Genomic DNA, 15,495 nt, shown 5'->3' with positions numbered 1-15,495 from the left:
AATAACGATATAATTTCAGTAAAATATTAGCATATCACTTACAGCTTTTTTATTGCCACTTTGCAATCTTTTTTAGAGGTTAGTTTCAATGTACAATTTCTTGAGTAAAAAAACAACTCCATTTATGACTTTCTTTATGCAATCTTTTAACCTAATTAATCTTAAGTAATTATGTTACTTTAAATGGGAAAATCACTACTAAAAATAAATTTGATAATTGTACTTTAATTTTCTCTTGAAAACATAACAAAGTTTAAAAGTATTTAAAAAAAAAAAAAATGTATCCTACTTTTGGATTTACATCTTAAGTAATCATTATCTTTATTTTTAAATACTATTTTTACTTAAGAATCTTAGAAAAAAACTTTCTATACACTTGTATAAAATAACAATTATTTATGATGGAAAGTATTTTCACAGGAATAATATTTCTACTTGTCGCTTGGAAATGAATAAAAAAATGAAAATGTTTAGTTAATGATTAAAGTATGTATAGATGTAAGTGAGAGACTAATTAGTCAACATGGAAGAGTTGAATTTTAGTTGAAAAAAAAAAAAAGAATTTAATTTAAAATAACGTAATCCTTTTCCCAAACTCTTATCGACTACATCCGGTTTTCGTATAATCGATCTTTGCGACAGGTGAACTGAATACGCAGTATTACCGTTATCTTTATGTCTCTCTTCAACATTATATTCTCCTTCTGCTGTTTCATTTGCAGAAGAATCTTTGATATCTCTTATTCTCAGTCTTCCTTCTTCCTTTCATCTAGCAACAGAATAATCTTTTTTTCTTGGGTCAAATTCTCACCAGTATAATGTCTTGCAATAGATTCTTTCGTCTACTGCGTAGGAAGAAGTACGACTTGTTCCTTCTAATTTCCTTGTCGTAGGCGATGTACCTACTATCTTTTAAGATTGTTTGTCACTTCCTATCTTCATACTGAATGAGTAAGTACACTCCTTACGCAGTCTATTAATAATGTACAGGCTTTCTAATAAATTATATGCAAGAATATTTCATGAAATATTTTTGTCTACTCAAAGACTTGCATGCATTGAAATTTTTTTTTTCTACAAAAATGAATAATGTAATTGAGTCCTTTATTCATTATCTACATATGGAAACTGCTAGATTTACATCTTTCCGCCAAATATGTCATGTCCCACTAATCAAATACTTGATTAGAATATTACTTATTATTTTTTTTGTTTGTTTCCTGTAATAGACAGACGTTACTTTGATATTTATTCAGTAATAAGATTTAAATTTGATAAAATTTTAATTAACATTATCCTGTGAAAGTGTTTTTCATGGGTTAGTTCATCAGTTATATGACATGTGATTGTCAAATTAATTATTAATTGATCTCAATAAATTAAATGACGATTTATACATAATTGAGCATAATAACTTAATAGAAGTAAGGTTGGATTTTAAGCTATAATAGTTTCTTCTTAAATAGAAATAAGATGAAGATTTTTCTAATGGTAAGAAAGTGTTTGATACTTTCATTATTTTTATAAAGAAATTTTTCTACACATGACAGAATAAAAATAATGTGTTTCAAATGATTTCTAGATCATAATTAATAAATGAATATATTAGTAATGCAAGGCGTTAAACAATCAATAAGCTTTCTCATAGTAAAGACAATAGAATATATAATTGAAACTGTTTTAAATAACAGAAAATTAAAGCCTCCATTGTGATCCTATTAAGGACTAAAATAAATAACGTGATCGAGGCCTCAATTTCCTCTTGAATGTACGAAAAAGGTGTCTCTGGTATTTAACGGCACGTGCCATGTCCAATTGAAATTAAATAAATTGACCTTTTCTTTAGTATGTTGCAGAATAAAATAAATTTATTACAGCAGGTATTCTTTGTGCCGAAGAATCACGTGCGCTTGCTATCCACCTTCTTCTGGGACATTTACGCTGGTTTGTAAATCGTGACTTTGCTTCATTCTTCTCTTCTCTTTCTAAAACCACTCTCCAGCCTCACTTGTCCCACTTTTTCCTGCCTCTTACCCCATCTCCATCCACTTGAGTTGGATATAGCAATTTAAATGAGGGAGTTAAGGTGCGACGAACCTCGATTATTCCTCCTCCATACACTTCTCGTTAAAAGGAATAGAAATTCATCCTTAATAGATGCATCAAAGGAGTAAAAGGTATAACACTTTGTATCATACTTTTTTTTTTGTTCATTCTTTTTTGTATTACACCTGATAGAGAGGCTAATTTTGTTCAAGTCATTTGATTTATGAGCTTTAAATGTACATGAAAAACCTTATTGTTGATCACTTAGAATACTTATCATTAATGATAATGATGTCGATGACTTCAAGTAATATTTATGAATAAAAATATTCATTTCATTAACTCCCAAAGTGGGTGAAGTTGAATTCTTTTTTATTTCAAAAGTGTTTTTATTAAACAACATTGCAACAATTACTTAATCATAAAATGATAACAGTTCACAGACAATTAATTCATTTAGATTATTATCTGAGTACTAATTAAGTATTTAAAGAACATTTTTCTTGTTTTAGATTGTGATAGTCTTACAGTAAATAAACAGTTCATGCATGTCTGTATAATTTTTTAATGTGGGAATAATTTGATCATAAATGTAATAGAATAGTTTGAATAATTTTATTTTCAGTTGAATAAAATAACTGGCTCTAAAGTGAGATAATATATTAATTATTAAAAAAAAAACAGTATTGTAAGAATGATTTTATTGTTCAAATTGAAATTTTTTTCCCAACAAAGAGAAATTTGAAAAAACAATCCTATTGAAGTTAATGATTTGCATTGGAAATAAAATAAAAAAAGGTTTTTGAAAAGAATAAATAATATCAGTCATAAAGTTTCTTTACTTAACAGTAATTTGTTAATAAAAGAAACTGTGTTTTTTATCTTAAAAGTATGAGTTTAAGATAAATATTCATTTTTTCTTAGAATTCAAGTGTCTCTTTTTCACCTACATTAATTTTTTTTCAGAATTATTTGTTGATTTTGATTAATTTCAACTCATTATATAAATAATTTAAATTCTTATAATTGAGCAATTATCGAATAAATAATTTAACTTTCCTTTCGTTTTTTTTTTCTAATTAAAATGGTTTTTTATTTCTTCATCATTTGCACGTAATATTAATGTCATTAGATTTTTATAACTAGAAAGAAATTTCGAACTAATTTTCCATTAATCTCTCTATCAATCCTCTCACTTCCCTTGACATAAAAGGTAGAAAAAAAACCTTCTAAAGAGTAGAAATTCTTGAATGAAGAAACAGAAAGCGGAAATGGATGTTATTCGTAGTCTAGACGTTGTCTTTGATTTCTTGCAGACTCGTAGTATGAAGTCAAACAACCGCTAGTCTCTCACCGAGGCCTCACCTTATGTGATTTTTATTTTTTTTTCTTCCTCTTATCTACTACACCCTGTCCAGTTTTACCTAACGTTCCCACGAGACCATATGACTATTTGATTCTCAATTCGTATTACAATGACAGACTAGCAATACCGCAAACAATGATCCATGTAATCTCAATTGACTTTCTGTATGTTTAATATTTTTTTTTGAGTTCTTATATACAACGAAGTAATATAAGGATATAAGATTTCCATATAAATTTTGTGATGACAGATAACTTTAAATATAATGAAAATTAAATAAAAATGGTTGGAATGAAAGTTGTTCCTTTTAGAATAAGGAAAATTTTGGAGCTTCATTTTACAAATATTATATACAGCTCTTATTATTGGTCTATGGCCAACCTCACATGTGTATATTGGTGTACATATAATAACCAATTTGGAATTGAAACGGTTATTGACCACGTTTGTGCTCCGTTATCGAAATGCAAGGATTAATGAGAACTTTAGAGGAAGGGTAATGAAAGAGATGGTGTCTCGATTTTAATGAAATACTGAGCTGGTTAATTTTAAAGAGAGTGAGATATGATCTGACAATCATTATAGGTTGAATGTTACCTTTCTTAGAATAATCATTGTGAATCTGAAAAATAACTAAATATTTTAATTATTTTTTACAGAAATTATCCAACTTAAGGTAACAATTATTTAAGAAATAATTAAATTATTAAAAAAAAAAAAATTAATTGATCATTTGTGAAGAAAAAAAGAATAATATTAAACTAAATATATTTAAATTATCATACTTATTGGCCGTAAAATATTTTTATTAGTAATAAAATAGATATCCTCAATTTTTTTTACTACTTATAAAAAAAAAAATTTATTTATTAGTTTTAAAACTTATGTAATAGTAATAAAAAAGCTCTGTTCATAACTTAATGAAATCAACTCAATCGATATTGATGCATTCACTATTTCATAATGAATTAATAAAGAATATCTAAAGTTTGAAAGTAGTGTTTTCATAAAGACATCAGAGTAAAATCTGGCACAAAGAGAAAATCACTGAAAATCGGAGAAGTGTTTCAAAAAATACAATTGTATTATGGAGCATAAGAGAAACTATTGCATGAAGAACTACTATCCCACATACGCCAGTCATTTGAAGCCAGAAACATACACTCCAAGCAACTCTTCAGCAAGCATAAATCGGCAGAGGCTCATGGTATGCACATAATGTTACAGGCATCACAAAGTTGAAGAATAAGTAAAAAGAGAAACAGAGATAAGCAAAAGAGACCCATAGGGTGCTTTCGAATATATAGAGGAGATATTGTATATAACACACTGGACGACCAATATATACTTTAACCATACAATTCACGGTGCTCTGAACACGTTGAGTTCCGCCTTCAACACTAGCTAGCTGTTTACCATAACCACCGGACGTTCCTCGATGAATGGAGCCAACCTCGAGATAACATCGACATCTCTAGCTTACTGGAACGCCGAACATTTTTGTTCAATCTTTATTCCACCATTTTAAATTAATTTTAATTGTTGTTCATTTCTTTAGCATAATAAATGTGATTACCTGATGTTTGACAAATGGACATGTTTTTTTTTTCTTCAATCATTTGCTTTGTCATTTTTTACCTGTGTCTTCAGGTCAGATATCAAAAATGATGATGACAACGATGACTGTACTATTAGTGAAAGGAATAACTATTGGTTTGAGAGACTAAGGTATATCGTGTATGAGAAAGACTTATCTTGAATTGTCATACATACACTAGTGGATAAAGTTTCAAGAGATACTTTTGAGATAAAAATTACCTGAGCTTGCAGTGCATCACGCTCAACCTACAATCTACAACTCATTCCTCTGCAGTTCCGTTGATTATTCAGCAACCGAACGAGTGATAGCCAGAAGCCGCAACAATTTTTCTGAATTTTCTACGTGATTTTCAAATAGTGGAGTTCCTTTTTAATATCAAGATTGACCTCAAGATCAATGCATTTTTCAATTATTTTATTTAAAAATACACATATTTATGTTTCCTAAACCTCAAACTAAATTGTTAAATAAATAAAGAATAAATTGAAATTCATTTTTGTTAAAAGAATTCAATACAAACATTATGTTTTTGATTATTAACAAATTTTTCATTGAATTCAAAATTCATTCTTCCAATATAAGCGGTTTTTAATCTCAGAAAAATATTCAAATATACTTCTGATTTTCAATAGAGTCAATAAAATACGTATCACAAGTAGCTGACCATCTTTGTGAAATTAATCGTCTTTTCAAAGAAAGCAAAACAGGAAAATGAAATCCAATGTTTTTGTTGTGAAAACACTTCTGTCAATAATAAAAAAATAAAGAGAAAAAGTGAGATAGGAATTATAAACCAATAAAGCCACAATCTTGGGGGATGTCAAGGGGTTAATTTCACGTCATTCGAGTTATGATATAGGAATGACTATACTACGCAAATGTATGCGTAAGTTTCATAAAGGAAATTTTCTCCCACGCGTAATCTTCAATCGTTGACCACAAGTCTCTCCCGACTATGAAGAAGAAGAAGTTTCCTGGAGCGTGACATATATATATATATATATATATATATACATACATGCACCTATATAGGTAAATATATATAAGTATACTTATAAGTGCAAGGTCTCACTCTAGGCGAGGCTCACAAGATGCATCACCGCACTTGAATGCATTTGTCGACCTTCTGATCCTTTATATATTTTTATCATCACTTGCTTCATATAAATCTACATTGATATGCGTGAGAAGATAATTAATCTCTGATGTATTTTATTATGAAATTTATTGCAATTTTCATTTTTTATTATAATAAGTTAATAAATTAATTTATATTCATTTGTGCAGTATCAATTGAGCTAACTTTAGCTAAGCAGAATATCATGACATGAACCTAAAATATCTAGAGTTTTGTATAAGTTTCGATTTTACTTTTAATTTTTTAATACAAATCAACAATTGTTGCTTTTAAATTGCTGATTGCTGTGTTTTTTTTGTGAGTTGATGTGCATTCATTGAGAAGAAAAGAATTAATTTCTGTCGAAAGAAATTTTTTTTTTTATTTTCAGAAGCTGATAAATGCAAAATTTGATTATAACAGTAGAGTATACTCATTAAAAGTCAGACATCGTGTTATTGCCAACAAGGACATCGAACTGAACAAATTCATCACACAAAGTGTCTTTGAACCCTGACAATATCTTCATTAAAAATTAAACATGGTTCATAATAAATTATAAAAATTTATCTCAGGATAATCAGACGCGTCGACACAATAGAGTGCAATTAGTAATCCCATCATCAACATGCTATGTTGAGTGTTGAACTTACCTATTCCTTTCCTCATTGTGACTCATAAAAAGATCTGTATACAGTTAAAATTATAAAAAGAATAAAAGTCAAGTGAGAAGAAGAATCAACACTTGACCATCTTTACAATTTATCATTGATTACTCATCATCAGCAATATATATTTTCATATCTACATATTTTTTTCTGCATGCGTGGGATAAAAATTAATTTGCCATGCAATTAGGATATCTACATATGCTTAGATTGTTTGAAAAATATATTCAATGTTAGTTACAATGATAATAATAATAATGGCCATAATAAAAGTCATACATAATTAGGTTGCAAAGCGAATTCTACTCTTTGCTAAAGAATTTTCCCACGAGTAGGCGATTATAGTGGTCAGCGAGAGTTGGATATGAAAACAAATCAAGTCAAGTATAGGTCCGGGTGTATGAAGAACGGGAGTCACGTGCTTTCACGCCCTGGCTACTACCGTCCTCGTCCTCGTCAGTGTTCGCTTGCTACAGTACTAATCAAAAATCTAACTCAATTATTCAATTGTTATGTGAGATAAATACTCTCATTGTTCATGTTAAAATATAAAAAATTCTTTCCAAGAATAATTGTGACATTTTTAATTACATTTTCCAGTTGCTGATCCACATAATTCTTTGAAATCTTAAATGTCAAATTTTTCTATTTATTATTTCATATCAAACCAACCATTTTCTCTTGTTCCACACTTTTGTATTAGCAAATAAATAATTATTATAATACTTTAAAGCCATGTGAAATTATTTCACACAAATAAGTAGATGTAACCAATTTAAATTCAGGAAAATTCAAGTGTTTAGTAATAAAACATTTAAAGTGTCTATGGCTGTCTTTTACTAATCTCAAATTATCTCACAGCTTTTTTCGCCAAGCTGGATATTTTTTATTCGTTTTTTTTTATGTAAAAAATATTTAGAAAAGTGGTATACATTTCGGAAAACAAAGATTGATAGTATAAGTACAATAATAATTGCATAATAAAGTATTTTTTATTTGAGGTGATTCGAGGTTAAGTAAAGCCTAGCCTCAATAATAAAACACCGAAGTGTTTAGTTTCTAAACACTTGGATTTGCAGTGTTATAGTAATTGTTATTTAGCATGATAATTCATTTTATAAGAATGAAAGAAAAAATTTTAATCGTTTTAAATCTTACATAAACGAGGAATTTTTTCAAAGAAATTTTATTATTTACTATAAAAAAAAACTAGGCCCACAATTATTTCCCAAGGAATTTTAATCCAACGTTTATGAATGAATTTGCTTTTTCCTATTGTCAACTTTTGTATTGAGACCCTCGTATGCTTGACAGATTGTTGGAATGCTTTTCGTCAATAAGTAACATAAATCCAATAAAAAGTATTACATAAAATAAAAACCGTGATTCCTTTGATAAATCGAAAACTATCATTCTAACAATCAAAATGGATATTTCTTCTATAAAATTAACTGTTTCCAACAATTTCTAAATAATCCTAAACTCAATAAAAACAATAAATTTTCACAAGAAAAAAAAAGTCAATGCACAGTTTAACAATGAACACACAAGTGACTTCCATATGTATTTGAAGTAATAGATATTTTTTTTCATCATAACTATATGTGTTGTCAGATATTCTATCATTGTAGAAGCATAAATGTAAGACAGTAGAGGCACGCGTTTAAAACACTACATGTCTTAGAGCATGGTAATACGACAGAGAATAGCCGTGACACCGAATAAAATTTATATGCACGGCGATTAAATATCAAACTCCAGGAGTTTATGTCAGGATTAGCCTTCATGAAATATATCTTTTCATTCCTTTATTCTTCTTGAAGTACACCGCTTTAAACTTTTCTTCTCTTTTTTATCTCAACTTATATCGATTTTTTATTTCATTTTTTTTTTCAGTAGTAATCGTTTGATCAACTTTTTACGGCTCTAAAACTTATACGATATTCTTTAGTTGACGTTTCGTGGTTTTTGTATAGCGATGAAAAGTACTTACGCAATCCGGAAGCCTCAATAGAATAATATTAAAACCATGAATTTTTTTTTTTTCGATGGTAGTGGTAATAATACGACAGAAATCTGGTGGAATATTTTATAATTTACAGATACTGTTATCACTTTGAACTCAATAAGTTGCTTTATTGTGAGATAATCCACTTTCGTTAGACAGGTGTGTAGTGATGGGCTTTAAATTCTGACAGCTTTGCATAATTTTATTAATTTTTGCATAAAAAGTTGACTATTTTATCTTCTAAGAAAAAATTTTTATCTAAAAGTTCATTCAGTTTTTCTTTTTTTTTTTAATTATCATTTTTAATTAATAATTTCCGAAGCAATACTTGGTAATTAAATTGTCTAGACTATTTCTCAATATTCTACAAGACTCATAAGCTTCTAACGAAATAATTATTTCGAAAAATTCTCTGCCTAATCTACTAATTTATTTATTTTGTAATTTAAACAATTAATGTTTCGACAAAATAAACTATTAATTTTGTTTCGGTTTATGATGAAAAGTTAATTGTCTGTCAATGCTCAAGGGTAGAAAGAGTAACAGTTTCAACAATTCTATTATTTATAATAATTAAAAATATCTAAATTTAAAAAAAAAAAAAAATTAATCACTAAGCAATTAAATACTAAACAATAAATTATAGCATGTCGTTAATGTTTTTAATTGTTAGAAAAAAATAATTTTATTTTTTTGTTATTTACAATATAATATTTATTATTATATTTTTATAATAATAAAATATTAATTTTGGTTTTATTAATTATAATTATTTATACATATTATTCATCATCATAATTGTATTGGTATCATTTTAATTTAATTGATTATTATTATTATTAAAATAAATTAATTTTATTTTTAATATAGAAATATTTGAGACTTTGATTTTTTATTATAAATCAATTTACCTACATTTATTTCAATAAATGTATCAAAAATACTAACGACATGCCATAATAAACCTCTTTTAGTAGATTGCAAATATAATTTTTTAAATTTATTTTTAATCTTAATTAACAGAATTAAACTTGAAACAGTGTATTCACGGAATGATGGAAGCAAATCGATGGAATAAAAAGATAATTATTCATACCTCGTGTTGTGCGAATCCCATTAGAAAAGTATAAATTTAAATGACACACATAACAATAATAATAAAAATAATAATAATAAATCACAAATAAAAATGAAAAGTAAGTTAAATCATTGAGAGTGTATTCACTAAGACTGGACTCCAAAAGTAAAACGTGAATGAACACGAAAGAGAGGGGCTCCAAAGAAGTAACGATGCGTGCGTACACGGCAAATGTCTAGACAAGACTGAAGTTCAGTCTTTCTGAGCCTTCCACAAACTTCTTTGCAGGCACATCCTTACCTTTCCTTCTACCTTTGTATCGCTCTTGTATATGAACGTCATAACATTCACGGCAGTTTGAGCGCGTGCGAGGATAAATTAATAATAAAATCATCATTTCGTTCTACTATTACATATCTATGGTAATTTTTCACTCATTCTAAATAATAATTATAAATCTTTCTATCCATTAATTAATTACTCTCTTAAATTAATATTTTTTTGTCATTATGTAACGCATGAAAGTTCATTTCCCCCCGGAATTAATACGCAATTGACGGCAAATCAAAATTGCTAAGTGAAGAGTTCGGTAATAACACATGTTCGGGAAGTAGATTAATACAAGCTTTTACACATTTTTCCATTTCATTGTATTTAATGTGCATGACTCGATGTAGATGTTCGTATATTAATGAAGTAATGTGTCATATAATTGCCTTCTAAACAAGCTATTAAACTTATTTATTTCAATATTCTCATACCGGGTCATATGAGGCTCACATATAAACATATCATCTAGCTTAAGAAAAACAACAAGTACACGGAGAAATATTCTCTTTCTCAAGTCTTTTTTCTATTACTTTTCTAACGGTCTGCAAACGGTACGTCCCGCAATTCACCTCATGACATCATGCCTGAGATGCGTAATAATTGTACCAAACAATGATGAAATACGAATAATTATAATCATCATAATAATCACAATGGTGATGAATGTTCCATTGAAAATATATTTATAAAGGTGAATCAACTCGAGGAATGATTTGGAAATCATTTTTCTCGCTTTTTTAAAGTAAAATGTAAGTATGTATGGAACTGGAAAAATTTTATCAGTCGTCAGAAGAATGAAAATCAAAGCCCACAAAAATGTCACATGGAGCTTCATTTTATAAAAATTGTATACAGATCTTATGGCAAGTTTTATGAATAAAATATTTAAATAAAATTTGTCATAAAAAATACAGCTTGGATTAATAGAGTTGATTAGCAATAAAAAAAAAGAGTCAATAAACTAATAAAATGTATCTATAATTTTGTTGTAAAATAACTGTTTGGTCAAAACATGTAATTAATCTCCACCGTGAAGAAAGGGGAAATTATGAAAGTGTCGCTTGGGTTGGAAAAGAGCACAATAAAATATTCATTTCCGTATAAATGTGATCATTATAATAAATACATTTTTTTTAATTATTATATAATCCCTCTAAAAAAATTGATAGACAAACTGTTTGAAAGGTAATTAATAATGTTATGTTTAATTAATTGAAAGTGTTCCAAAAATGTATGAAATGTTGATGTTTTTATTTCCAATGTTTATTCTTTGTGGTCCTTAGATTAAAATAACGAAAAATCCCAGCATTTTAGTGTGCATAAGGATTGACCGTTATGAAGTTGAGAGATCACACCTTGATGTCTATTATCACGCGCGAGAAAAAGTTTTATTTAGAAGGAAATATCAACTTTGGAAGTTCGCCGACAACGAACGGCATGGACCTCACAGACTGATGACTTCTGGGTGTCCAGAGGCCTCCCGCCAGCTCGTCCGGAATCGAAAAAATGTGTCGCCTGTGTGATAAACCGACTAGTCGGCGCGAGCCTTCCTCAATAAAGATATATACGAGTAACTCAAGAGTTCAGAAGGTAAAAAAAAAACGATTAAACGCTTCCACGTACTCGTCATTAGCGTTCTCGAGTGCTAACGATTATATTCCCAAAAGAATCCGGAGGTGATTCTTACAAACAAACACACACGAGTTTATTTTATTCTCTTCTGTTAGTAATGAGTGGAAGCTATATGCAGCAAACGATACGGTGTCACATATAATGGAGCGGTGTCTTGTGAAAGCAAACATCAATAATATTCTTGATATCACTAGGTGATAGAAGACAAGCAGCCTTTTAAAAAGTAAATGCGTCACCCAGACGTAGAGACACACGTGCGACAAAACCAAGTACTTGTTATCATTTGGTAAAAAACCACTATCAACTTAAGTACATTACATCCCGAACAACTTTGTTCTGAGATGCTTTTATAGAACCTGCACTCTCCTATCTTTTACTTTATATTTTTCATCACTTATATATTTTTTTTCTTTTTTTTTTTGAAAAACAATTAATGATAAAGTAAATGGAAAATTAGTATCTTTGATTACTCATCACTTTTCACGATAAATCCAAATATTTTAAACAGTTAGGCATTCACCAATTAACTAAATCAAAAATATTTGAATGAAAATAAATGAATGGTTTATTTCTTTTTTTTAAATCTACCTTTCCTTAAATATTTTATAAAATTAAAAATAGTGGAATAATAATATTTCTTTTCTTTCTTCACATATTGAGAATTATTTTTTAACTTGAAAAAATAGTCAATGAGTTCATGCTTATTATTTTTACACTTAACCCTTTATAGCCCTCCCCCCCCCTAACTCTTATTTAAAATAAATTATGTCTTAGAAATTTAACAATATTAAACTTGTTAAATATTAATAATAAATAATAATTTATTATTAATTAATTGTTGTTACTATTGTTAATTGTTGTATTATTGTTTGTTTGTTATAGAAAAATCATGTGGATACCAAAAACAATGAATAAATTAATTTTTCAAAATTTCTATTAAATAATTGTCCTTCAAAAACTCTAAGATAATCAGTTGAATACATATGAGTTATTTATTTATCATAAAATTCATATTATATTCAAATAAACATATAAATTTTGCTGTCTAAATCGAGAATATTTCAATTCAAATATCCAGCTGTGTCAATTATTATTTTCAGTAAATCTAACATTTCCATATAATTTATTGAATCTATTACAACTTTTAGTTGGTTTTTATTTTAATCTAAAAATTAGTCAGCAAAAAACAAAGTAAACAAAGCTCACCATACCAATTTATTTTCTTTGTCCTTCAGTTTCCGCTTTGTAAGTTTCTCCAACTTTTCAATCTCCCTGTCTTTCGCTCGTATCTCGTCCATCTGAAAAATGTAATGCATTAAAAGAGTTAGATGTGATAATAGATAAGCACATGGAAGGTACGCGAAATAAAACAATGCTCAAAAATAAGAGAGGGGAAGAAGATTGATTTGATGAATGTTCCAGCCCAAAAACCGACTTTCTCCGTAAAGTCAATTCATTTTTTTTTTCGGTAGATCTGACGGTAACCTTACATCTGCGTGAGACCTCCGGTGTACCTGAAAGAACACCCAAGAGAGAGAAAAGGTAACTGGGAAGAAACGTTTTACTTTGATCTCTTGCTCTTTTTTGTATTTTTTCCAATAACATAAAAATGAAATCGAAAGAAAATTATGTCTTCCTTCATATCTTTCCCTTTTTAGCTTTAAAGTCCATTCACCTTCATTTCTAAAATGTAAACTGAGCCATGAGTAGTTTTCCGGAAATGGTGCGAAAAGTGACCAACAATGATAGCTTATGTGGTCATTTAACTCTTGATAATTATCATTTTTTTCAAAATCTTCTTTTTTTTAGTTTAATGTTTCTTTCCCTCAAGAAAAAAAACCAACTGGTTATTTCTCTTGCTCACACGCAGCTCCTGGCTTTCACTCAATACTTTAAATTATTTATCAATCGCTAGTGGCGATATGCTGCAAAGAGAAAGGTTTTGCATTTTTGTCTCCATTCTCCTTCCAAGTGTAACAGCAACCTTCTTGAATAATAAGTATCATTCATTTTATTATTGTTTGTTAATCTCATTGACATCAAGATCAAATTTAACCATTATTTTTCTCAGCAAAAAATAAACATGGTTTTGAATAACCAAGTTTATGAATAAATTAAATGTATAATTTTTAAAGAATCGTCATGATTAAAAACATTTAATAAAAAATATTAAAATAAATCTGGGAACACTTTACATTTATTAAAATCCACAACTCTGTCATCTTTGAGTTTTTTTTATTTATAACAAATTTAAATCGACCCCATTACAATGACTTCCTAATAGGAAGTTAAAAATTCGATTTTAGTTTTGGAGTAAATTGTAAATTATTTCCTTTATTTTTTCGCTAATTAATAATAATTGATTAAACAATAATATCTAAAAAAAAAATATATTGCATGTTGATAAAAAATTATTATTCATGGATTAAACCAACAATTACTGCAAATTAAAACTCAATTTAGCTAGAAAAAATTTGCAAACATTAATTTAATGTGATATTCAACAAAACAGTGAATGATGCCATCGAAAAGATCCGTAGGAAACGGCTGTGTACACGCAAGGTCTTTTAGAAACACGGAAAAAGACTCTGCAGGCATCCGGTTTTGCAATAAGTGTCTCTGTATATAGTTCGTATTCACATATGATACAAGATGCAACACAAAGTATTGTGTTTTTTTTTTATTCAATTTTCTCGGACACAAAAGGAATGATAAATAATAGTCGTTAATCAAATCGATGTATTTGAATGTTCAGTATGATAATGAGTTCAACTTGAATGAGAGAGAGAGAGGAAGAAAGGAGATGTTATCACAATGTTATCCTTGAACGATTGGCCTTTCTCTTTTTAAGGACTTGTTATAACTAAGTCAATAATTTTCCACTAACAAGTCTAATTTTCATTCAAACTAAATGAAATAATATAAAAGAACATCAAGGTGTGGATAATGACAAAGTGAGAGAGATAAAACATCTTCCCACGGTCTAGGTCATCGTTAAGAAACTCGTTTGATTACCACCAAAATTCACACGCTCAGCATCAGCAGGTCTACTTACAAATTCATTAAGCCTGAGGATAAAATTCTACACTGCACTTTACATGTGCAGAATCAAAAGGACGATGGGTAAGGATGCATTAGGATGGATACTCGTCAAAGCGCGAGCACGCGAGTCTATATATTAGCTGAACAAAATAAGAAGAACCCCTCGAGTCACGTTTCTAAGAGGTTCTCACTTGTACTCAACAACATGAAATTTTTCTCTCTTTTTCTCAGTCCAAGGGCCAAACCACTGAGCGTGCGAACACGTTGGTTATTGTTGTGCGTCCAACAAGTAAATACGATACTTTTTACATGTATATATACTAGCACGAGAAAGGTATACTTGACGTATGATCACCTTCCCAGAGTATAAATTTCCTTTTCCATTTCCCAAATTGTCTTTTTACCTTCTTTTCTTTCTCTTCTTCATTTCATCTATCTATTCTTCATCACAGTACTACGTGATGTTGTTGAATTATACATAAGCAGTAAGAAAGCTAAAATGATCTTCATTTTCTTAGAAGGTAATAAGAAATGACCATTCTAACAAAAGAAAATGGTGATTATAAAATTATTTCCAGTTATTGATTAATTATTATTCGTGTTATTTA

At 28.6% G+C, this 15,495-nt stretch overlaps 1 protein-coding gene across 4 annotated transcripts in view; it reads right to left on the bottom strand.

Moving 5' to 3' along the window:
• The window catches only part of LOC118072524 (janus kinase and microtubule-interacting protein 3-like), a 28,425-nt gene that overhangs the window by 8,209 nt on the left and 4,721 nt on the right, over window positions 1-15,495 (bottom strand). For all 4 annotated transcript variants that reach the window (XM_035092461.1, XM_035092460.1, XM_035092462.1 and 1 more), the window contains exon 5: window positions 13,057-13,143. In XM_035092461.1, the coding sequence (XP_034948352.1) occupies window positions 13,057-13,143 (87 nt within the window). The remainder of the gene's footprint in view (window positions 1-13,056; window positions 13,144-15,495) is intronic.

The sequence above is a fragment of the Chelonus insularis genome, unplaced genomic scaffold (assembly GCF_013357705.1).
Source record: "Chelonus insularis isolate UGA/USDA-ARS -01 unplaced genomic scaffold, ASM1335770v1 contig_93_pilon, whole genome shotgun sequence".
In the NCBI taxonomy this organism is placed as follows: Eukaryota; Metazoa; Arthropoda; class Insecta; order Hymenoptera; family Braconidae; genus Chelonus; species Chelonus insularis.
Note: the sequence above shows the minus strand (reverse complement) of the source record. Positions and strands in the feature narration are given on the sequence as shown.